Source organism: Paroedura picta, chromosome 18 (genome assembly GCF_049243985.1).
Source record: "Paroedura picta isolate Pp20150507F chromosome 18, Ppicta_v3.0, whole genome shotgun sequence".
Lineage (NCBI taxonomy): Eukaryota > Metazoa > Chordata > Lepidosauria > Squamata > Gekkonidae > Paroedura > Paroedura picta.
In genome coordinates, this window is record NC_135386.1 from 2,555,651 (window position 1) to 2,577,865 (window position 22,215).

The 22,215-nt window shown below is 50.8% G+C and overlaps 1 protein-coding gene across 1 annotated transcript in view; it reads right to left on the reverse strand.

The window, feature by feature from the left end:
- Positions 1-11,607: 11,607 nt before the first annotated feature.
- CSPG4 (chondroitin sulfate proteoglycan 4) overlaps positions 11,608-22,215 on the reverse strand; it is a 51,076-nt gene continuing 40,468 nt past the window's right edge. The window contains exons 6-10 of the mRNA XM_077317574.1: positions 20,606-20,804; positions 20,026-20,160; positions 19,233-19,399; positions 18,346-18,529; positions 11,608-17,097 (exon numbers count right to left, since the gene is read on the reverse strand). Coding sequence (XP_077173689.1) covers positions 15,149-17,097; positions 18,346-18,529; positions 19,233-19,399; positions 20,026-20,160; positions 20,606-20,804 — 2,634 coding nt within the window. The 3' untranslated portion in view covers positions 11,608-15,148. The remainder of the gene's footprint in view (positions 17,098-18,345; positions 18,530-19,232; positions 19,400-20,025; positions 20,161-20,605; positions 20,805-22,215) is intronic.

The window sequence follows — 22,215 nt, forward strand, 5'->3', positions numbered from 1 at the left end:
TCAGTGCTTTCTGGTGTTTCTTTCTGACGACTTTATTTGTGTTAGTTTGCAGGGGTCAGGCAGGGCCTTGAATGCAGAAACCGAACCCGTGAAGCTGCTTTCAACTGAACTGGACCCTTGGTCTGTCAAGGGCAGTGTTGTCTGCTCAGACAGGCAGCCGCTCTCCAAGGTCCCAGATCAGACCTCGGACCTTCTGCAGGCCAAGCAGAGGCTCTGTCCCTGAGCCAGGGTCCCAGATCAAGGCCTTTCCCATCCCCTCCTGCCCGGTCCTTTAACTGGAGATGCCGGGGATTGAACCTGGGACCTTCTGCAGGCCAAGCAGAGGCTCTGCCCCTGAGCCAGGGTCCCAGATCAAGGCCTTTCCCATCCCCTCCTGCCCGGTCCTTTAACTGGAGATGCCGGGGATTGAACCTGGGACCTTCTGCAGGCCAAGCAGAGGCTCTGCCCCTGAGCCAGGGTCCCAGATCAAGGCCTTTCCCATCCCCTCCTGCCTGGTCCCTTAACTGGAGATGCTGGGGATTGAACCTGGGACCTTCTGCCTGCCAAGCAGAGGCTCTGCCCCTGAGCCAGGGTCCCAGATCAAGGCCTTCCCCATCACCTCCTGCCTGGTCCTTTAACTGGAGATGCCGGGGATTGAACCTGGGACCTTCTGCCTGCCAAGCAGAGGCTCTGCCCCTGAGCCAGGGTCCCAGATCAAGGCCTTCCCCATCCCCTCCTGCCTGGTCCTTTAACTGGAGATGCCGGGGATTGAACCTGGGACCTTCTGCCTGCCAAGCAGAGGCTCTGCCCCTGAGCCAGGGTCCCAGATCAAGGCCTTCCCCATCCCCTCCTGCCTGGGCCTTTAACTGGAGATGCCGGGGATTGAACCTGGGACCTTCTGCCTGCCAAGCAGAGGCTCTGCCCCTGAGCCAGGGTCCCAGATCAAGGCCTTCCCCATCCCCTCCTGCCTGGTCCTTTAACTGGAGATGCCGGGGATTGAACCTGGGACCTTCTGCCTGCCAAGCAGAGGCTCTGCCCCTGAGCCACAAGCTCTCCTCTGTTCTATATTTATATATCAATAGTATATCATAACCTTTCTTTGGAGGGGATCATTTGGACATGAAATTGGGGTCACTGTGGGTAAGCAGGTTGTTCTCCCGCATTGTGCAGGGGGTTGGACTAGATGACCCTGGAGTTTCCTTCCAACTCTATGATTCCTTCTCTTGGGTCAGAGCGTTGATCCAGTGCCTGCTTGTTAACTGGCTGCAACCATCCCAGGTCCTCAGGCCAGGTGTTCCCTAACAGTGGCTACCTGAGCTCCTTTCATCCAGAGACGCCAGGGAGAACCCTGGGACCTTCTGCCTCGTGAAACATGAGCTCTCCGTCCCCCTCTCCCAGGGGTTATCCCTTCCCGTGAACACCTGTGCTCTGAAACAGAAAACACCTGTCTTCCCGGATTCCGTAAATGAAACCACCACTCAGAGCAGGGTTATAATTAAGAGCTAAAAATGGTAGTTTCTCCTCTGACACCGAACGCCTCGCTGCCCGACCCGGCCTCTATCCCCTGCAGGTTTTCTTCCGTCCCTGGGAACTCGATTGGCTTCTGCTCCCCAGCCGTGGCTCATGAGCTCCTACTCCTTCCCTGGCTGCATTGACTGGATGCAAAAGGAGGCCAAGAAGTTGTCCCGACGTCAAAGATCTCATGGGCTGGTCGCCTTCCCTTGTTGAATTGTGGCTGTAGCGGTGCCACTCTGCCAGGAAAGGCTGTTTTGCGCTGCCGATGAATTTTGTCGCAAGGTCTTTACTTGGTGGCGCTGTTCCCTGCTGTGTCGGTAGGCATCACAAGGTGCTTAGGCGACCCGAAGCGGTGAAAGCCAGCTTCTCAAGGGTAGTGGCGGTGGAAAGCACTGTCAGATAGTGGCTGATTCGTGGCGACCCCACAGGGTTTTCACGGGAAGAGAAGAACAGAGGCAGTTTGGCATTGCCCGCCCCTGTGTAGCAACTCTGAACTTTCTTGGTGGTTTCGCATCTAGGAACCAACCAGGGTGACCCTGCTTAGCTTCTGAGATCCAATGAGATCAGGGAAACCTGGGCCATCCAGGTCTTGGCAGAGAGAAACAAAGGTAGTTTGCCTGCCTGCCTCCCAGGTCAGGTCTCCTTGAGTATGAGGCAAAGAGAATCCTTCCCATATTTTGCCCATAGATAGAGGCATGGGAGGAGATATCCCTGGAAACACTGTAAACAAGTGTTGCCAAGAAAGCTGTCTATGGCCAACCAGGAGGGATTGCGAGTGACAGCGGATCTCATTTTGCTTTTCTGCCCCTGCTGAACTCTCAGAGGCCCCCTGCTGGCTGAAACACTTGTGGCAGAGCTATAGCAAAAACGGGCCTGTATGCAAATCGAGCCAGGGCTTGCTGCACATCCCCTCATTCTGTGACGCGAGAGGAAAACAATGCACCCCTTCTGTGACACACAAACCCTTACTGTTTTATCCAGCAGCCTCATTACAAAACAAACCAACAGATAAGACCGGAGGTGGGCAAACCCCACTCTAGTGAGCTCATCTCTCAGGTTTTATTCCTGGGGCATCAAAGGGGTGGGATTTTTTTTGAAAAAAGGACAAACTTGCAATTTACGGAAATTCCCCTGCGCTGGCACCCAGAGGCAAGCTTTGGAAGAGAACCTTTGTCCTCCTGGCCCAGCCCTGCTAAATAAACTTTAACATACTGACTCAGCAAGGCAGAGAGAGAGAGAGAGAGAGAGAGAGCACTCTGGTTCTCATTGCTACAAGAGAAAGGGATGGCAGGATCCTAGCAGCAAATTTGGCCTTGGTAGCTGAGAAGAACCTCCACATTCAGAGGCAGTCAACCTCTATGGCATGACCTCACATTGAACTCTTTCCCCTACCCAAACTCTGCCCTCCCATTATTTCACCCTTCCCAAATCTCCAGGGAATTCCCAACCCGGAGCTGGCAACCCTAAATAAAAAATATAGTGATTGCGGGAAGTCTATTGGCGAGCGCCTGAGTCCTCAACAACCCCTGCAAACCAGCCCCAGGAGTAATTTTGCAGCTGCCTTTGAAATACGAGGGTTTGTTTTGCTTGTTCGCAGAGGAAGGCGACACATTTGCCTTGGTTAACGCGCATGCGGTTGCGCGGTTAAAAACCAGCATTAAAAAGTGCACGTCCTGCCGGATGGCGGAAAGAAGCAACGGTTCCCCACTCAAAGTGCCTCCTTCTCCTCAAATCTTGGCTCTGTCCTCCCCTGAAGGCATGTTTGGAATTCGGCCCCCCCTGAAGGCCTGCAGATCCGCTAAGATGCCTTGCGATGCAAAGAATCCCCTGTCTTAGGGCACCGAGGGCGCGCATGAGAGGTAGGAATTGCCCAACAGGCCTCACTGGCCAAGAATTTTGTCTCCACTGAATGCTGCCAGTCTGGTCTGCCCACGGGGAAAGAGGCAATCAGTCCCTTAGAGGTGCTCTGGCACAGGTGACCTGTGTAGGCCAGAAGAGCCCGGATAAGAGGAAGCAGGAGGGTAACCTCAGGCCCGTGCCTTTCGAAATCTGCAACCCGTGCATCATTTTTTAATGTGTAATCTATAGGGTTACCAACCTCCAGGTGGGGCCTGGAGATCTGCTTCAACCACTGTTCTCCGAATGAGTTCCTCTGGAGGAAATTGTCGCTGGGGGGGGGGGGATTACACTCCACCCTCTTCTCAGTGCCCCCTTACCCAGGCTCCACACGCCCCTAAAGTGTTTCCAAGTACAGAGCCCGGCATTGTATTCATCTGGGCATTTTCAGACCTTGGAACTTGGACTGTTGTGGCGTCATATCAGAAGAAGAGCTGGGTTTCTTTTCGTTTCGGAAACCCGCTTTTGGCTCCCTGAAGGTGTCGACAAGGGGCCTTTCCTTTGCAGACGGACCCGGCAGCACAAACATCTGGCCCTCTGCTTGTCGTTATGGGAAGACAGGCCGTCGTCGCTGGGCGCCAAACAAGGGGGTCTGTTTTGGAAGCGGGCGGGGGGGAGAAAAACCCGCATTCAAGACTCCTTTTCTTTACCCAAGGCCGCGGGACTCTTTTGTTTGGCCAGGAGAAAAGAGACAAAAAAGCTCGCTGTGCAAACCTCTCTCGGGTTGAATGCCGCGAGGCGCATGACATCAGAGGCAAGGTATGTGGCCCAGCCTGATGGCGGCCACGGGCTGATACATGCGCACCCCTCCGGCACCGAATCCGCGGAGAAGATTTGCTGGAAAATCCTTGAACAAACAACCTCTTTCTTTGCATACAGGGAGGGTGCTGGAGGCAGGGCCTGGCCTGCACGCCAGCAACACGTATGCGCACAACGGGCATGAACCAGCCAGCAGGAACATGGCAACGTCCTTGCATGAACATTGTCTGTCTGTCCACTCGTCTGTCTCTTTTATCCTGCCCCTCAGAGCAGCTTATACAGTGTTCATTGAGCCTCACTGCAAGCTTACTCCATTTTTTTGTTAAGTATCTCCTCGATCCCTATAGAAATAAGGCCTCTTGGCCGCCGTTCATCATGCTGTCTGGATGGAGCCTCCATGTTCAAAGGCAGTCTATCTTTGCAAGGAGATCTGGGGCTGGTGAGGCTCTGGATGGGCACTGGAGGAGGGAGGATTGCAAACCAGGCTGCCATGATCCTGCAGAGCTGTTCGGTTCTCTTGAGGATCAGATCTTTATTCAGAGAAGAGCAAACGGCTCCTTGGCAGGGCATTGTAGGCTGCGGGGAGAGGTGCCAAGAAGGGCCCTTTGCTGGCAGGAGACAAGAAGGATTAATAAATCTTCCTTTTCTTCCCCGTCTCTCAGCCCGGGCCCTGGGCGCATTCAGACACCGGCATCCCTGGGAAAGCCATCAGCAGCCGTGCGGCTTGGCTGAGAGGGAGAGGGAGAGAGAGGTTTTGCTCTATCAAATATTTGTTCAAAGCTTTGCCGTTTCCTCCGCTGCAGCCAGGATTTGACTCACCCATACCATCGGGGAGAGTGCCTCACCTTCCTGTCTTTTCGCCATCTATGTTGGATTTTTCGGAAAGAACTTGCCTGGGCAGAGCTGTGAGGATTGCAGCCATCTCCCCCGAAATGTTTTCCCCAAGGTCTGCCGGGATGATCTACAATTCGAAGGGATGATTTAAAAGTCTGGGGAAGGGGGCAAAGGAGGGAAAGGCGACTGCCAGCTGCTTTGAGACTCGTTTCGGTATTACTAATCTTATTATTTCTGCCCTGGGCCCATTCCTACATGTTTTGCCCCCTCTAGTGGCCACTTTGACATTACATCTTCATATGTCTGGCACGTATCTCCCTGCAGATTTAAATAAGTGGATGGCCTCACATTTCTCATTTTAAGATTGAAACTCTGGGTTGGTAAATTCCTGGATATTCTGGGATGGAGCCCGGGGAGGTCAGGTTTTGGGGATGGGAGTGACCTAGCCAGGTACGTGGATCTAAAGCCCACCCTCCAAAGTGGCCATTTCAGCTTCCACCTGAAGGTTGTCAAGCCCAGGAATTGCTTTGCCAGCCAACAGGATGTCTAATTTTGCCTGATTGAGCTGGAATGCCAGCATCTAAATTCTGGCCTTCACATTTTAAAAATTGTTCCGGAAGAGCCTGAAACTTCGTTAACCCCAGCAAAAATAAAAGAGCGTGGGCAGCCATTAGGGACGTGATGCTTTCCTTTGACCCATTGTCTCTTTTGGAAAAAGGCACTTGGTCTCCCGGCTGCAGGGACTAATCTGTCCATCTCTGTTTTCTCTTAATTCTGACCAGCTTCCAGGGTTTTCCTGGCTGTTTGGAGGGCTTTAATAGAGGCATTTCTCTTCTGCCATTCCCTTCGAAATAAAACGTCGTCTGGCCAGATTGTAATCGAGAGGCCTTCCTCATTGCAGGCTCCAGAAGACAGCTCCTGCGGTTGGGTCAAAGCAGAGGAGATGCTGGTTGCAGCAACACGGAGGGGGCCCTTCCTAAACAACGTAGCTGTGTGTTTCTGAAATGCGATTCCCAGCAGTGGAGCTGCACCACCATCTCCTTGGGACTTTTTTTGTGTAATCCCTAAAGCAGGGGTCCCCAACAGGGTGCCCGTGGGGCTCACCACGAGTTTTCAGAAAGTGGGTGTGGCCAGGTGAGGCTTTGACCTGGCAAGGGTTCGGATTGGCCCTCGGAGAGCTGATTGGCTGTGCCAATTTCCCAAAATGTGACTCGGGCAATACCTGCCGCCACAGCCCAAGGATCTTCACTGTGTGACTAGAGGGAAGCTGCGGCAGCCATTTTGTGGCAGGCTCCGCCTCCTGTGGTGGCCATTTTGCAGTTGTGCTCACTACGTCGTTTCAGAATGCCAAAGGGGCCCACAAGTTTAAAAGGCTGCATTTTGCCCTTTCCTTTCATCGGGTGCTTTTAAATATATATATTTATAATTATATCCGATTTCAGATCTCCTGAAATTTGTCTCGGATGGATCACTTGAAGCCACAAAATCAGAATCCGATCTGAAGCAAGACCACAGTCTCAATAGCATTCAAGGGCTGTAAATATACCTACACCTAGCTCCTGATAGTAGCTGAGATACAACATTGTGTACCAACTGGTGTCTCTGAACTGACTTCAAGGGCACACCTAGGTAGAGTGGGTTACAGTAGTCTAGTCTCTGTGTTACTGTGGCATGGATCCAGGTGGGACTGGCACCATCTTCAGGGCTGAACAGCACTGAAAGAAAATACTTTTTTCTGTGGTGGCATTGACATGTTTCTCCAGGAGTTACGACAGGCCGAGCATAACCCGTATCCTCTTAACTGAGTCAGCAGGGGCTAGGTGAATCTTTCACTTTATAACGAAAAAAGTTCACCAACATTTGGAAGAAGAATCGGGTGCGTTTTGAGGATGAGGTCAGAGCATCAGGCCCATGTTCATGATGTCACAGACACTAGCCAATTGTGGTCCGCGGCTGCCTTTCCCCCCCCCAGTTCAAGCTCAACAACACTGAAATCTTCACGAATAGCTGTCCGGCGTTCGTTACAGAACAGGAAAAAGACATTTTGGCCTGGAATGCAAAGCGGTGCTTTAAAACGACGGTCACGCCTCTTAAAATGTAACGTCTGTTTTCATCCTCTGCGCTACAGGCAGCCCGGGACGGTGCAACGGCAGACGGGATAAAAAAAAACACACCCAAAAAAACTCAGCCTTGGAAAACAGTTCGGAATTTCAATCCCGGCCCCACCAAGACCCACGCTGGGACATGCATAATCGCCAAAACACTCGCTGACATTTTATCTGGGCCGCTGGGGCTGCACAATTCCCAGAAAGCGGGCAGAGATCAGAGTTTCCAAGTCCCGCTCGGGACTCAGATGTCTTCTTAGCCCAAACCCTGGAGAGCAAACGTTTGAAGGAGAGATTTCACGGAGTCTCAGCTCCTTAGTAGGGCTGCCTGCCGAACTCATCCGGGATCAGTTCCTCTGGAGGAAATGGCTCCTTCGCAGGGTGGACTCTCCCCTCCTCAACCCCAGTCATCCTCCAGACTGCATCCTCAAATCTCCAGGGATTTCTGAGTCCTGGAAGGGCAACCCGACTGAGAAATCATTGTCACACCGTACGGGAGACAAAGTTAGGTTTGTTGTCAAGCCAGAACGAGGACACGAAAAGGCCTAAAGCCCCCAGACCCAGCTTGTAAATTCATGGCATTCCCCTATCATTGAAGCCAGCGTATGGTTTGTATGGCACGATACACGGTCCATTTTAACGCACACAACAACCCTATGAGGTAGGCACAGCCGAGGGAGAACGATTGGGCCAAGGTTGTTCCGGGAGCTTTGCAGAAAGTGAGGATTCGAACTGGGGCCTCCCCACCCTGTCTGGCGCTCTCACCACTATGTAACGCTGCCCCTTGCTGGACGCTTTCTGGATCTCTGCTTGTTGCCTTCAAGGGGTGTGGAAGAATTCCTACAAGTTGACCGCAGCTTGGAAATCTTATCCGGCTGACATGTTCTTGAACGGTCGGAAGGTCACGCCACAGCTGATTAAAGATCTTTTGCGAAGCACATCTGGAAACCAGCAGTGGACACTGGAGAGCAATTTGGAACGCAGGTTTTGGGCAGACAACTCGTTCAAGGGTCTTATCCCGGATTTGCAGCCCCTTCCCCACTTCTAGCTGCTCCTTCTGGGGGGGGGGGGGGAGATGGTACTGCTTCAATTAGCCATGTTTTCCTCTCCTGCCCCTTGTTTGCATGTCTTGGAGCCTTTCACTCGCTACTGGCTAGCGATGATCACATGATTTATGGTCACATGCTTCCTCCAAGGGGCTTACTTGGTTTGCCCTTCCTCCATCCCACTTGCACAACAGCCCTGTGAGGTAGGGCCTGACAAGAGATATGGACCCATGGTTCTTTGATAAAAGGCCAGCACTCTGACTGATACACTGCACTACCAATCGCACACTGGCAGGGATTTATGAGCTGTTTTGGAGTCTGTGGACGTCTTTGAAAGATCCCCCATCTTGCCCTCAGATTTTTAGGCCGGGGTGTCAACAGCTGCTAAAACAATGTTTTGCTTTTAAATAACTGCACGATCAAATCTTCAACGGCCAATCAGAAACCTCGCTGGATGAAAGCTCCACTTGGCCCCTCCCGCCTCCCCAAAACACTTGATGGGCAGCAGGCAGCAGAAATAGTGAACAGATACTTTGTGCACTGGATCCGATGGAAAGTGGCTGTTGGGCCAGCCAGCTATGGGTTAATACTCCCTGTAGCAAACAAGGCATTGTGCAAACCACTTGCCCAGAGAGAGAGTTTGAGACAGGCCAGCCAAGCCCAAACGGGCGTCGCCACCTTCCCCTCCCCTCCCAAATCTCGTCACGGTCACTGCCGGTCAGCCAGAACCTGCTGGGCGCACTTGGCTATCCATGCGAGGCAGAACTGACTGCTTGATTGCTGCCGTTAGAGGAGAACCAATGAGCAATCAGCAAAGACGGCGAGTTCAAATCTCACTTTGTCCATGAGCTAATCTGCTTGGCCCGCCTCATAAGGCAGTTGTAAGGATTACAAACAGAGTTGGTTTTGTTGAGAACAATTCCGACCTGCCTGGACCTCTAGCGACGGGAAGTGCTGTTTACCTGCTTCTTGTGAGTAGTTTGTGCCGTCCTGGGTGAAAGGAGCAGCTGTAAAGATCAAGAGGTTAGACGAGGTGATCTTGCGGTATTAGTGGCCTGGGACATTCAATCCCGTGTCCTCTTTACTTATGCAGAGTTTACCAATTACTCCTTGAGCTTAATCTCTACCGTCCCCCGTTATCACCTGAAATAAATCCTAGGTCTGTCTCTGTACTCATGCTGATATTCATTTCCTGTTATTGCCAGGACTCTGCTGAAAAGCTAGCCACTTTGTGTGTATGTGTGTGTGTGTTTGTGTGTGTGTGTGAGCGAGAACAATGCTTTTTTAGATCTGAAACGTGTTGCCAGATAGTTCTGATTCCAAGAAAAGGTTGTCTTCCAGCTGTCACCATTCCCGCAAATCTGCTGCAGATCAGCTGCTATCTTTCTGACTAGTCCCACGGTAGGTTCCAGCCAATTGGGGATCACATATTCACAGGTGTTCCCAGCCGACCAGGGGTAACATATCCCCATGGCTGAGCCTAGCCAAATGGTGGTCACATAGACTTACGAGTTATTCCGGCCTATCAGGGAGGTTGCATGTTTTCATCAGGGATCCAAGGCAATCAGGCAAAATATATCCTCATGAGTGAGTCGAGCCAAATGGAGAGCACATATATTTCTCGAGTGGTCCAAGCCTATCAGGGATCACACATTTTCACAAGGGATCAGGCAAAATCTATTCTCTAGTGATGCCATCCTATCATAGAATCATAGAATCACAGAATCATAGAGTTGGAAGGGGCCACACAGGCCATCTAGTCCAACCCCCTGCTCAACGCAGGATCAGCCCTAAGCATCCTAAAGCATGGGTAACATATTCTCACAAGCAATCCCAGCTAATGAGGGTCATATATTCTCACAATCGCCAAACGGTGATCACGCAACAAAGGGGACAAAACTGGTGGCACTCAATCCACCAGAGATGACTATAGAACAGTATCACGATGGTTCAACCATCTTACCCTTTTGCCTGTAAAAAGACGGCACCCCCTTTCACACTCCCTGAGTTCTAGACTGCTAGGTGCTCACAAGCAGGTTTCCTTTCTCCTCCCCACAACCGACGCCCTGTGAGGGAGGTGGGGCCGAGAGAGCTCTAGGAGAACTGCTCCAAGAGAACCGTGACTAGTCCAGGTCACCCAACTGGAGGCACGTGGAGGAGGAGCAGGCGGAGTCCGTCGCTCTTCACCGCTACCAGGAAATGAGTTGGTGCCTGTGGGCACGGTGCTGGGGACCACCGCGTTAAGGGGACTCCCTGACTATCAGGCCTGCCATGGTACATCCCAAACCCCCAAGCCTGGAGGGAGGACAGCCACTTCAGCAGAAGGAGCCTAAGAATTCTGCTCTCAAAGACGTGACAGATGGCTTTCTCTCCCATCAAACAGCGTCCTGGGCCTCCGTTAGCCGCTGACCTCTTGGCAGGGGAAGAGAAGGCAGCAGGAGGCCCCCACAAGACCCCCGTGCTCCAACGCAGCCCATGGGCCCCTGGGAAGAAACAGGCTATTCATTGCCCCATTGACCTGTGGGACCTTTGTTTCCCGGAGTCCCCGCTTTCTCCTCTGGCCTCCGCCTAATCGCTGAAAGAGGGCATAATGCCCCATCTCTGACATACAGATTCAAAGAATGCAGGAAGGAGAAGGGCGCTTCTTTGAATTTCAGAGGAAACAGATTGTGCGGTGCCTTCGTCTAATTAGGGTTGCCAGTCTGCAGGTGGTGGCTGGAGATGTCCAGGTCCCCAGGAAACGGAGATCCGTTCCCCTGGAGAAAGTGGACACCTTGGAAGGTGGGCTTTTCTGCGATTACACCGCACTGAAGTCCCTCCCCTCCCGAAAATCTGACCTCCTTGGGCTCCACCCCCCAAATCTCCAGCTATTTCCGAACCCTGAATCTACTGCGTTTATTAAAACATTTCTATTGCATCTTCCCTCCTGAATAAAGGCCACCGGAGGGGAGAGCATTGGACTAGGACCCCAGAACCCTCCCCTCGTCTCTCCCACAAAACCTACAGCAGGCTAGCCACTCTCTCGTCACCAACCGCAGGGCTGTTGTGAAGATAAAATGGGCGTATGGGGAAGAGCCGGGAAACCACCTTTGCTGGAGGCAATTGGCTCTGAATCTCCATATTCAGTAAGCGTCTAAATATCAGCACAAAGAAGGAACAGGGAAGGAAGGATTCACAATGCTTATACGTTTTGGCCTACCCGTGCGCGGGCCGGAACGAAATAACCGTGCCACAGAGACTGCAAATTAATATTCTTGAAAAAGAAATCAGATTCCTGAAACAGGTAAGAACTGGTGGCAGCAGGACAGCAATGAGGGAAAGTCCTCTGTACACACTCAGAGGACTTCCGATATTGCTCATTTAATTTGCACCTAACTGAGGCGTGTTCAGGGAAGAACGTCGTCCCCCCTTCCCCATTTTACACCATAACCTTAAACCGGCGTATCCCACCCAGAGGTTTCAATAAGAAGCCCTTAAAAATAGCTTGTTTTATTTCAACGCTCTTTGACAAATTACCCAATTACCTTGCTATAAATTACCCAAGCAGCGTGAAGCAACGTCGGAGCGACATGTAAAATTTTAAAACAAAAACAAAACACCCAATTATAACTTGGAACACTGTTATGGCTATGGGAGCAAGTCCTTTTCGTGGCATCCAGCATGGAGTCCATAGAATCACAGGGTTGGAAGGGGCCTTCCGGGTCATCTAGTCCAACCCCCTGCAGAGTCCAAGAAATTTACAACTACATCATGGTAATCCGTAGCGTTGCCAACTTGAACTTGTGAAATTCCTGAAGATTTTTTTTGGGGGGGGGGAGTAGAAACTGTTGTACTATGCAAGATCTGTAAGGGTGCATGATTTAACAGCATAAGAGAAAAATCCTAACAGGGTGCATCGGAGATGTGTAGTTAGCAGAATCAGATTAGGAACTTCCTGGCATTTTAAAAACAATCTCCCCCGTGTCCTGATCGGCCCCGTTGGGGACTTCCTGCTCCTCTGAGCCCGCTTCCTTTCCGCAATCCCTCCACAACAATTAGTCGGTTAGACTGTTAGGACTATCTCTCTCCTCTCTGACAAAGGTTGCTTCTCTTCTCAATAAAACCACTTGACTCTTTTAAGGACGGTGCTCGGCTCCTTTACGCATTTAAACTCTGCCACTAGAACCTGGGGAAGGTGGAGTTTGAATAAGGAAGGCACCTTCCAAAGCGGCCGTGTCCTCCAGGGAAACTGAGTTCTGTCCCCTGGAGATGAATCTAAGAGAGAAGTTGGCAGCCCAGTTTAATGCAGCGTAACGAGCACCCCCTTTGTGCACTTAGCTTGAAAGCAGAAGTAGAGGCTTTCCCTAGAGCAGAAAGGACCCTGCATCGGCTGAATGATTCAAGACCAAAGTGCATCTTGCAAGCAAATGAAAGGAGGGTTTTAAGAAGGCCTGCAGCAAAGAGAGAACGCAAGAGGAAGGAGCCAGAGAGCAGCTACAAAGGAGAAAAGGGAAACCGTGAGCCGGAAGAACAGGATCCTTCCCCAGTCCCTCCCAAAGAACCAAAGCACCAACTTCCTCTGTCTTTTATATGCATCCTGCCAGACACGCCCCTTCGTGGCTCCCTTATCTTGCCCGCAAGTCGGTTCTTACCCCGGAGCAGGCCTTTCCTCCTGCGGGTGTGTAGAGGGCTGTCAAATTGCAGATGACTTATGGGGACCCACCCTTGTTTTCAAGGCAAGCGATTAAGCAGAAGGGGTTGGCCGCCACCTTCCTCTGCAGAGCCTTCCTTGGTGGCCTCTCTTTCTGACACTGCTTAGTTACTGACTTATGGAGACCCCCCTTTGCAGATGACTTATGGGGACCTCCCCTTGTTTTCAAAGCAAGGAGAAGCGAGGTTTGGTTGGCCGTTGCCTTCCTCTGCAGAGCCTTCCTCGGTGGTCTCCTTTCCAAGTACTGACCCTCTGCTGTGTTTTGGGGGCTTTAAGTCAGGGTGTGGATGTGGAGTGGGGTTGCCATTTCCAGTGTGGGAAATTCCTGGAGATTTGGGGAGGGACACCGGACAGGTATACTTCCCCCCTCCACAGCAACCATTTTCTCTGATTTATGTCACCAGGAATTATAATGTTGAGCGATCTCCAGGCCTCACCTGGAGGTTGGCAAGGAGACCATAGGTTTACTATCTCTAGCTTGGGCAGTTCTTGGGGGTAAGAGCCTAGAGGACGTGATGTTTGGGGAGGGGGACCCTCATGCACCCCCCTCCAAAGCAGCCCCTTTCCTCCAGGGGAACTGCTCTCTTCTCCCAGGAGAATTCCAGGCCCTGCCTGGAGGTGGCAACCCTAGCAGCCTCCAGGCACAGCCTGGAGATTTAGAGCTGACCTCCAGTTCCCCAGGAGTGAAGGACCACTTCGGAGGGTGGCCTCTACGACCTCACATCTTTCCCTGAACTCCCGCCTCTCCTCAAAACAGACTCTCCTCAGATTCTGCCCCTAAACTTACAGGAACTTCCTCACACGGAGTTGGTAGCCCTGGACTTCTTCCGGAAGAAACGGCGGAGCTTCAGGATGGAACTTCCTCAGGAGGGACTGTGGATCAGAGCCCGGGCCCTGTTTTGCAGGCGGAAGTCTTTCCGTCCAGTCCTCGGGACATCCAGAGAAAGGATCTTGAGAAGAAGGTGCTGGGAAGATCTCCGGAGAACCGTGGCCCGTCTGAGTTAACAATCGCGACGGAAATAGTCTGATATTCTGAACTGATACAATCAGCAGCGGCTGCCTATTATCTTTAGGGGGTCTTAGGATCTGGCTGCTGCTAGAACTGGACCTTATTGACGTTCTGACGGATCTCCACATTGGGGAGATCTCTCCACCTGCAGAGGTGGCTTTACTCTCGAAAGTTGGAAGACCATCTCAGAAAACCTAGGCTCTCGGTACGAACAAATTTGCAAAACAGAGGTTTCTTATCCCGCCTTGCGTACGGACGAGTTCCACCTTCTACTTTAGAGTTGCGAGCAGTTTCAACCCTCCCTCCCATCCGCTGTAGCTTCCAAGTGCTGGCTAGTCTTAGGGAAACCAGCGAGTCAGTGCAAGTGACTTTTAATCCTCCAGATTTGGGGGAAAGACCCGTGGAAATCTCGACGTGCAGGGAACTCCTCTTGCAGAACGCAGCCGATGATTCAGAGCAATCTTCTGTGGCAACAACGACCCCGCCCCAGCATCACTGGCATTTAATTGCTTAGATATCCAAATATTTGCTGGAGGGGGGGGGGAAGCATTCCTCCGGGTGTTTTGAATCTGCCCTATAAACTGCAGGCTTTACACATCTTCGGGACACACCCCTGTTTGATACGGCTTAGGACCGAAGACGGCGTTAGCTCTGTGCTATTTCAACCCCTGCTCTTGGCACAGCAGAATTCCGCAACCTGCGTATCTTACTAAGAACATTTCTGCGTTCTCGTACGCCGACCCATTTCATCCTGCCGCTTTCCGCGTCTTGCAACAGATTTTCCCTGGTTTGGCTAGTTATAGGGGGGAATCGTTCCAAGTCACCCAGGTGCCTCCCGCCCCACCCTCTGGGAATCTTAATTCGGGTCTTCTCTGGGGTCTGACAGCTTGGATCTGTCGCCTATTTTCTTGCCTTTCTCTGCAGCCAAGATTAGAAGCTCCCGCTCACTTTTTTTAAAAAAAGGGAAAGGTGAGATTCTGAGGAAGCATGGCCCCACCACATTCTTGGAATCGCTCTCTCTCACACACACTTGCGCACCCGCATGTGCACACAGAGTCCCTTTTGAACCCTGCTCGCATCGTGACATAAGATTTCCTTGCAGACGATCCAGAGTCTTCGAGGAAACAGAGACGAGATCACCCAGAACGAATGATATCCCCATAGGGAGTTTCTCCTAGCTCAGGGACTGCCTCGTGGATCTTGGCAAAGAGAAGGGCGAGGAGAAAGAAGATGAAGGAGAGAAGACCCTTACAATGTCCACAAGACTATCCTTCTCCGTTGGAAGATAGTTGTTTTGAGTCCCTGGCTCCACCGCTCAGACCCAGTACTGACTGTTTTTTAGAGCCGGGTTGGATGTCCTGCAGTACTGAAGTAATTCTGGATCCTGCTGTCCTCCTGGTCCTTTAGAGACGGGCCCTTTGGCCTCCAGCGTGTTGACCGTCATCAAAGGAATGGCTTGGTTGGGGTCTGTCTTGCGGAAGGTCTCCTGGTCTCCCAAGGTCCCGTTCTTGTATTTGGGGGGCGTCCCCTGGACGTTGTGCTTGCCCGTCTTGTTACGCTTGTGCAGGTAGAAGAGCAAGGGCAGGATCAGGGCCAGCAGCAAGACAATGAGGCAGATGGGCAGGATGATGCTGAACATGTTGGCTTCGATGAACTTGAGTAAGCTGCCCCGTTCTCCTGGAGAAGCACTGGTTGTCACGCCATGGCCGGCTCGCGCAGTTGGGAGTGCGGGTGGCCCGCTGGAACTTATCCCAGGGGTCTCTGACCCTGGTGGCCCGTTTGTAAGTGACTCAGAAGAAGGTGTGATGCTTTGAGTGGCCGGGCTGCGGCTGTTGTCTTGAAGATCAGGCACGTGGAGCAGCCTTGCTCCGTATGTCGCCGAGGTGTTGAAGGTGTCGGTCGTGTATGTAACAGATGCCAGAGCGGGTGGTACTCCCTCGGCCGCTAACTCGAACTGGAAGCTGTCCTGCTGAAGATTTGTCCCCGAGTCTTCTCCATCCCAGATTTCTAATGCCACCAACCCTCTCTCGAGGTCCTCTTGGTTGAAGGCGTCAATGGACATGGGATGGTCCCCTTTGTCTTTGGGGACCTTCACAAAATGACCATCTTGCGGTGCTCGCAGGATTTTGAAAACCGGGACGCTCTTCGTCTTGTTGGCCAACTCGCTCGCGTCGAGAATGCTGGTGTCAAGGACGACGGTGGTTCCTCGTGGCCAAAGGATGTCCTCTTGAGTTTTGACCAAGGCCTTGACTATCACGTTCACCGTTCCAGAAATATTCACGCCTCCTGACGTCGCGATGAACTGGAACTTGTCTCTGGGGGAAGTGAAATCTGTGAATGCGAAGGTCACCTCCCCGTTGTTGACCTGCTTGTGTGAAAAGTCTCTTGCTGGGTTTTGATTGACCCTGACTTGGCCAAACTCTGGATCTCGGATGAGTCTATAAAATGTGTTTGGCTCGCCTCGGCCTGAAGCCCCTAGAAGGTGGTGTTGGGATAATGAAGCCTTATTCGCCTCCTGGGCGATCTCCAAGGGTGTCTGGTTGGTGGCCCATGTGGTTGCTGGAAGGATCATGACCTCCAGAGAGATTAAGATGGCTGGACTGTGTCCATCAGAGACGGAAAGTTCTAACGTCCCGGGAGAATCAGTTGTATTTGCGATGAACATTAACCGTCCCTCGTTGACATCTGCTTGGGTAAACTGGGCGAGAGGCGCTTGCGGGTTGTGTACATCTACCACAAAGCCATCAGAAGTCCCAGAAAGGACCTCATACTTGATTTCGTCTGGGGAGCTGTCAGGATCCACGGCATTCAAGTGTTCTTGAGAGAGCACCACGGGAGAACTGTGGAGGGCCTGTAGCACCACGCCTTGAGTGACCACCTGAGGGGGCATCTCACCGCTATCGCTGACCGTTACGTTGAATCTTCCGGAAACGACGAATCCTTCTCCTTTCCGCGGAGGCTGAAGGGATTCCACGGCCACATGCCGGAGCCAAGCATTAAAACTGAAATGATCGTCGAGGGTGCTAGACCCATGGTGGGCATACTCCAAGCCCCCGTCCGTCAGGTCGGACTGCAGGAAGTAGGGGTGCTTTCTGTTGACCGGCCCGTCGGGCAGGGACAAGCTCCCGTGATCGGGTAGCTCCGTAACGAGGAATATCACATCGTAGTCTGCTCTCTTGGACTCGGGCACTTTGGCAAGGAGGTTAGAAGCGTCCAACATTGAGGTGTCAATGACCTCGCTTTGCGCCTCTGGAACGACGAGACCTGAAACAGAAAGATACGCAGTTGAACGAGAAAGATATGTACCTTTGCGAAGGACCATGGATCAACGATGAGAACAAATACGGGTCTCAAGATCAGTTGGGTCTCAAGATCAGACGTGCTGTGACATTTTAAAGTCTTTTAATGGGAGTTTTAATGGGGTTTTAAGACACTGTAACCCGCCACGAGCCATTTGGGAGTGGCGGGAAATAAATCGTAATAATAATAATAATAATAATAATAATAATAATAATAAGTGTCCTGCATAGTGCAGGGGGTTGGACTAAATGACCCATGAGGTCCCTTCCAATTCTATGATTCTATGAAGTGATAGGGGAAACCTGACATCCTAGAGATATACTACCAGAGCAGAAAACTCTTAGCAATATGGAACAGAGTTTGGACTCTATACAAGAAGAAGAAAAAGAAGAAGAGTGGGTTTTTTTGTAACCTCGCTGAACCCGAGTTTAGTTGTTCTATTGCAGACCAATATGGCTAACCTCTGAAGCCAGGAAAAAGAAGGAAGAGGGGGAAAATGAAATCAGGATAACTGAGGACCGACAAGAAGGAAAGTCAGAAAGGATCATCGCTTAATGGCCAAGCCCCGGCTCCGCATGCGGAAGGTCCGGGGTTCAGTTCCCAGCATCTCCGGTTAAAAAGATCTCAGGAAACAGGTACTGGGAAAGACTTTTCTCATCTGAGACCCTGCAGAGCCATCACCAGAGAGAAGAAAATACTAAGTAAGATAGATCTCTGGTCAGATTCGGTCTTATGATACATAATTTCTTGGAAAATTGACTGTAGAATTCTGGAAGGAGATGTGATTACTAAATATTTGGGTTATTTAATTACTGGCACTGGAATTATTTTTGGGAATACCTGTCCTTCCCAATAATGAAGCTATAAAACATGCATAAAGTCAAACGAGTGCCATATAGTGGCTTGTATTAGTCCTGGGGAGAGCTGGGTTCAAATCCCCACTCTGCCATGAAGCTCATGGGATGAGAACTGAGTCGATTTCTTTCACCATCACTCAAACATAAGTCATTGGAGTGTTAGTAAGCTTGAACAAAGGAAGGCAGACCCTGATGTGTCCCCCCCAGCTCACTGTGATAGTAGTAAAATACCTATCTTCCATATTCCAGCATAGTTTATCAGTTCCTCTCTTGGAGACACTGCAAGCTCTTTCTCCCCGGGAAAAAATGGAGCTTTCTGGGTGGTGAGTGATTTACGAACTTGGGTTTTCTTTACCTTTGTTTCTCCACAGCTGAGTGGTGCGCTGCGGACAGGTGGTTTCAAACAAGACCGACAGTCCGAGGACATAGGGGTCCGTGGTCGCGGACGGAGACGAAATCCGGAAGTGAAGGGCGTCTTCAAGAAGCCAGAAAGGCTGGTCTGGCATTTCATGCTGGTAGAAGATCTCTCCGTTATCCACCTGGGCTCGCGACACACAGAAGAAGAAATGGATCATTTCTCTGCAGACTCAATAGAGCACTTTTGATGCACTTTCCGGCCAGATTTTACTGTGTGAATCGGCAAAACCCCCCTGACGAAGGGGACTGAAATGGCTTTATTTAGCATGTGTGAAATTCGCGTCTATTCCTTTTCGTTCGCTCCTCTGAATTTGGCCCCGGCTTAAAGGTGACCGGCATGCAGTGATTTTGGGCTGCCGTGGAGTGAAAGACCGCCAGAATTTTGTGACGGAAATGGTTGAGCCTCAAGTGTCCCTATATTTCCCTGGAGCGAGTTCAAGATTTGCATCTCTTGGAGTTTCCCTTTCTCACTTGGACTCAACGCACATTACACCATGCGAGGCAACACAATCAGAAAGATGGGGTATGCCCGTACAATACAATTAGGGCTGTTCAGCCAATCAGAAAATTTTAAAAAAGCAGACCATAAGTGTCATGCATGATGCAAGATTCCAGATTAGGATCCAATTTACAACAGACAATGAACAATAGCATAAACCAGAGTCCCGAATAATTTATCTAAGGAATTCGGTGGATCATTTCGTATAGTACAACTCTGCCACATCAAAAAAAGTCTCTTGGACAATTAAATTTTGTAGATTGTCTTTTCTAGAAATTGCATAATACTGAGCGTTTCGACAATCTAAATAAGTGCAACTCACTTACCTCCTCCTGGGTGAAGTTCTTCAGGCCCACGCCATCATCGTCCTTCTGGCCATTCACCAACCTGCCGAATTTCAGGGGCTGTTCAATGAGGTAGACAATGTACCGAGCCTCTGATCCATCATTGGTCACTGCTTTCAGACTCTGGCTTGTGATTGGCTGTGAAGAACCTGAAAAGAAAGAGTTTGGAGGTGATAGGCGAGTTCATAAGTCCGGCAAAGCGGATGCCATTTTAAAGTTGTGTAGTCCGAGCTTATGAGCTCATTTCTACTTTTTAGCTGATTTCAGTCAAAGCTTCCTGCACACAACAGGAGGCGGTAAATTGGGTAAGAGAGCAAGGTGATATAACTAGCTAAGTAAGGAGAACTGTTGATATAAGGAGATGAGGGGAAGTATTTCTTGCAAAAGCCTGGTTTTGCAAAGCCTATAGAAAACCATAAATCTGTCACATAGTTATACTGGACCTTTGACAAAATGTGCTTATACAGATATGAAGAAAGAATGCATGTGCTCATCGAAAGACATCTGTGCATGTCTAAAAGCTGTTTGTCACACTGTAGAAAAGACTCACGGAAACCTTGCGTCCTTGCTGCCAAGGTCACCTCTATTGCAAGTTTTCTCTGCTTCTGGAATCTTCCAAACAAGGCCAAATCAATCAGTCAATAAATCTCTCACCTTGCTTCTGCTGAAATCTGGGCTCGAAATAACTGACGATCAGTTCGATAAAAGCAATCCCACGTAACAAAAAAAAAACAAAACAAGAAAACAGAACAGGAAAACAGAACAAGTCGCTCACCTGGACAAACGGTTAAATCCTGCTTGTTTTCCAAAGTGATGGTCGGCTTCTTACGGGCGATCACAGAAAAGAAGTGGCCGGGGGACATGTTTTCACCGTCAGAGACATCGAAAGAAAACCCGCCTTGCAGGGTTCCTGCAGACGGAAGGATGGCGGGAGATGAGAGCTAGGAATTGGGGGCAATTTGGACAGTAGAACTCCCTATACTGGTCCAAGGGAATATAGCACAGATGGAGTATGGAGCCAGTATTAGGAGAGACAGCGTGTTGTGGTTAAGAGCAGCAGCTTCTAATCTCATGAACCAGGTTCCATTCCCAACTCTGGATAGAGCTGTTCTCACATAACAGTTCTCACAGAGCTCTCTCAGCCTCACAGGGGGTCTGTTGTGGGGAAAGGAAGTCAAGGTGATTGTAAGCCGCTTTGAGACTCCTTTGGGCAGGGAAAAGCGGGGTATAAAAACCAACTCTTCTTCTTAAGTCCCGCCCGCCCATCTCCTTTTCTTTGTTTTTGCGGTTCACGGTAAAAATGGAAGACAAAAAGGCCGCCCCAAACCCCGCCAACCCCAAATCCCAGCACGCACCTTGGTGGATGAAGTGAACAAGCCGGCTGTTTATCTGGGCCTGAGAGAACCGGAGAGCCGCATTTCGGGGCGAGGTCTTCAGCACGACTTTCCCGTTGACCGGGGTCCGGATGGAATAGACCACTTCCTCGGCTGGCGTGTCCTCATCTTCGCTCCGGAGCAGATCCGCTGTAATCTCGGCGGTGCCGCCTTCCGGCATCTGACAGGAAGGGCAGGAGCGGGACGGATCCTTAGTCGTTTCACAACATACAAGCATCCAGAGGCCTAACGCATTTCAGTCTTTGGCCTCGGGATTAAGCACACACAAACACACAAAACATGCACGCTCATCACCCACCGGGGGGGTAAACAAACGTCCTGTAGATCAGGGGTAGTCAACCTGTGGTCCTCCAGATGTTCATGGACTACAAAACCCATGAGCCCCTGCCAGCGTTAGCCCATGAACATCTGGAGGACCACAGGTTGACTACCCCTGCTGTAGATGACAAAAATATTTCAGGGATTTCCGCTCCTCTCCAGACTGCAGAGATAATTCCCCTGGAGAACATGGCTGCTGGAAAGGGTGGACTCTAGGGCCTTGTACCCCCTCTGAGATCCTTGTCTTCCCCCAAATATCCAGAGCTTCCCAAGCTGGATGTGGCCACCCTCCCTTCCCCCATCCCCCCAGGTGGCCAGGGGTGCCCCTCCAACCCTAGAATAGTGCGTCACTGGTGACATTTTGGGTCTTTCGAGGGTGACATTTCCCCTAAAGCTCTTCAGTTTCTCTGTGTCTCAAGTACCTCGCAAAGAATTTTCTTTTCCCTGGAAGACTCTAAAACAGGAAACTTTGAAGAACTTTTGGCACCGGGAGGGACATTTCCGGCCATCTCTGCCTTCCACGGTCCTAGGGCACAAGGGCTGCTTAGATTTTCCGCCCCAAGATCCCAAAATAAGCCTAAAGAGTGTGGCTGGTTTTGTTTTGTTTTTTGTAAAGAAGCCTCTGCTGAAATTTCCGTTTCTGAAACGCCGTCTGCTGGCTCCCAAGTCTCCCTCCCCTTGTTTCCGAATCACACGCGATGGCCTTGACTTCTATAATTCGCGGGGAGTTTGTTGAGTTTTGCGCGGAACATCCACAAACATTCCAACCTCTCGGGGGGAGCGGCTGGAGCCAGGCTGCTGATGCAACCTTTAACTGGAACGCGGTACGGCCTTGACAGAGAACATCATACTTTCAGAATCTGAGTCTCTTGGAAAGCTCCTTTTGTATTTATTGATGTGTTCTAAGCCTTCGTTATCGAGACCGCAACAGAGGAAAACAGAAACGACGTTTTTGTGTGTCACTCTGAGCAAAATAAAATTAAGGAAAAGACAACAGGTGAGTCTGTTCACTGCATCGTAGAACGGCTCTGTTTCATGGTCTTTCTCTGTCATGTTGGCCATTTCCCACTGTGTCTCTCATATTGTTGTCGCAGCCTTGTCTTCCAAAATTACAAAGTGAGACAATGGATCTCTCTGTGCCAAAGTGACCCAAGAGCCACAGCACCTGTGGATGACACACCTGGCCATGGAGAGATTCCTGTCTCACCATGTCTTACCTTACCAGTCACTGGAGAAGCACCAGGGACGAAAAG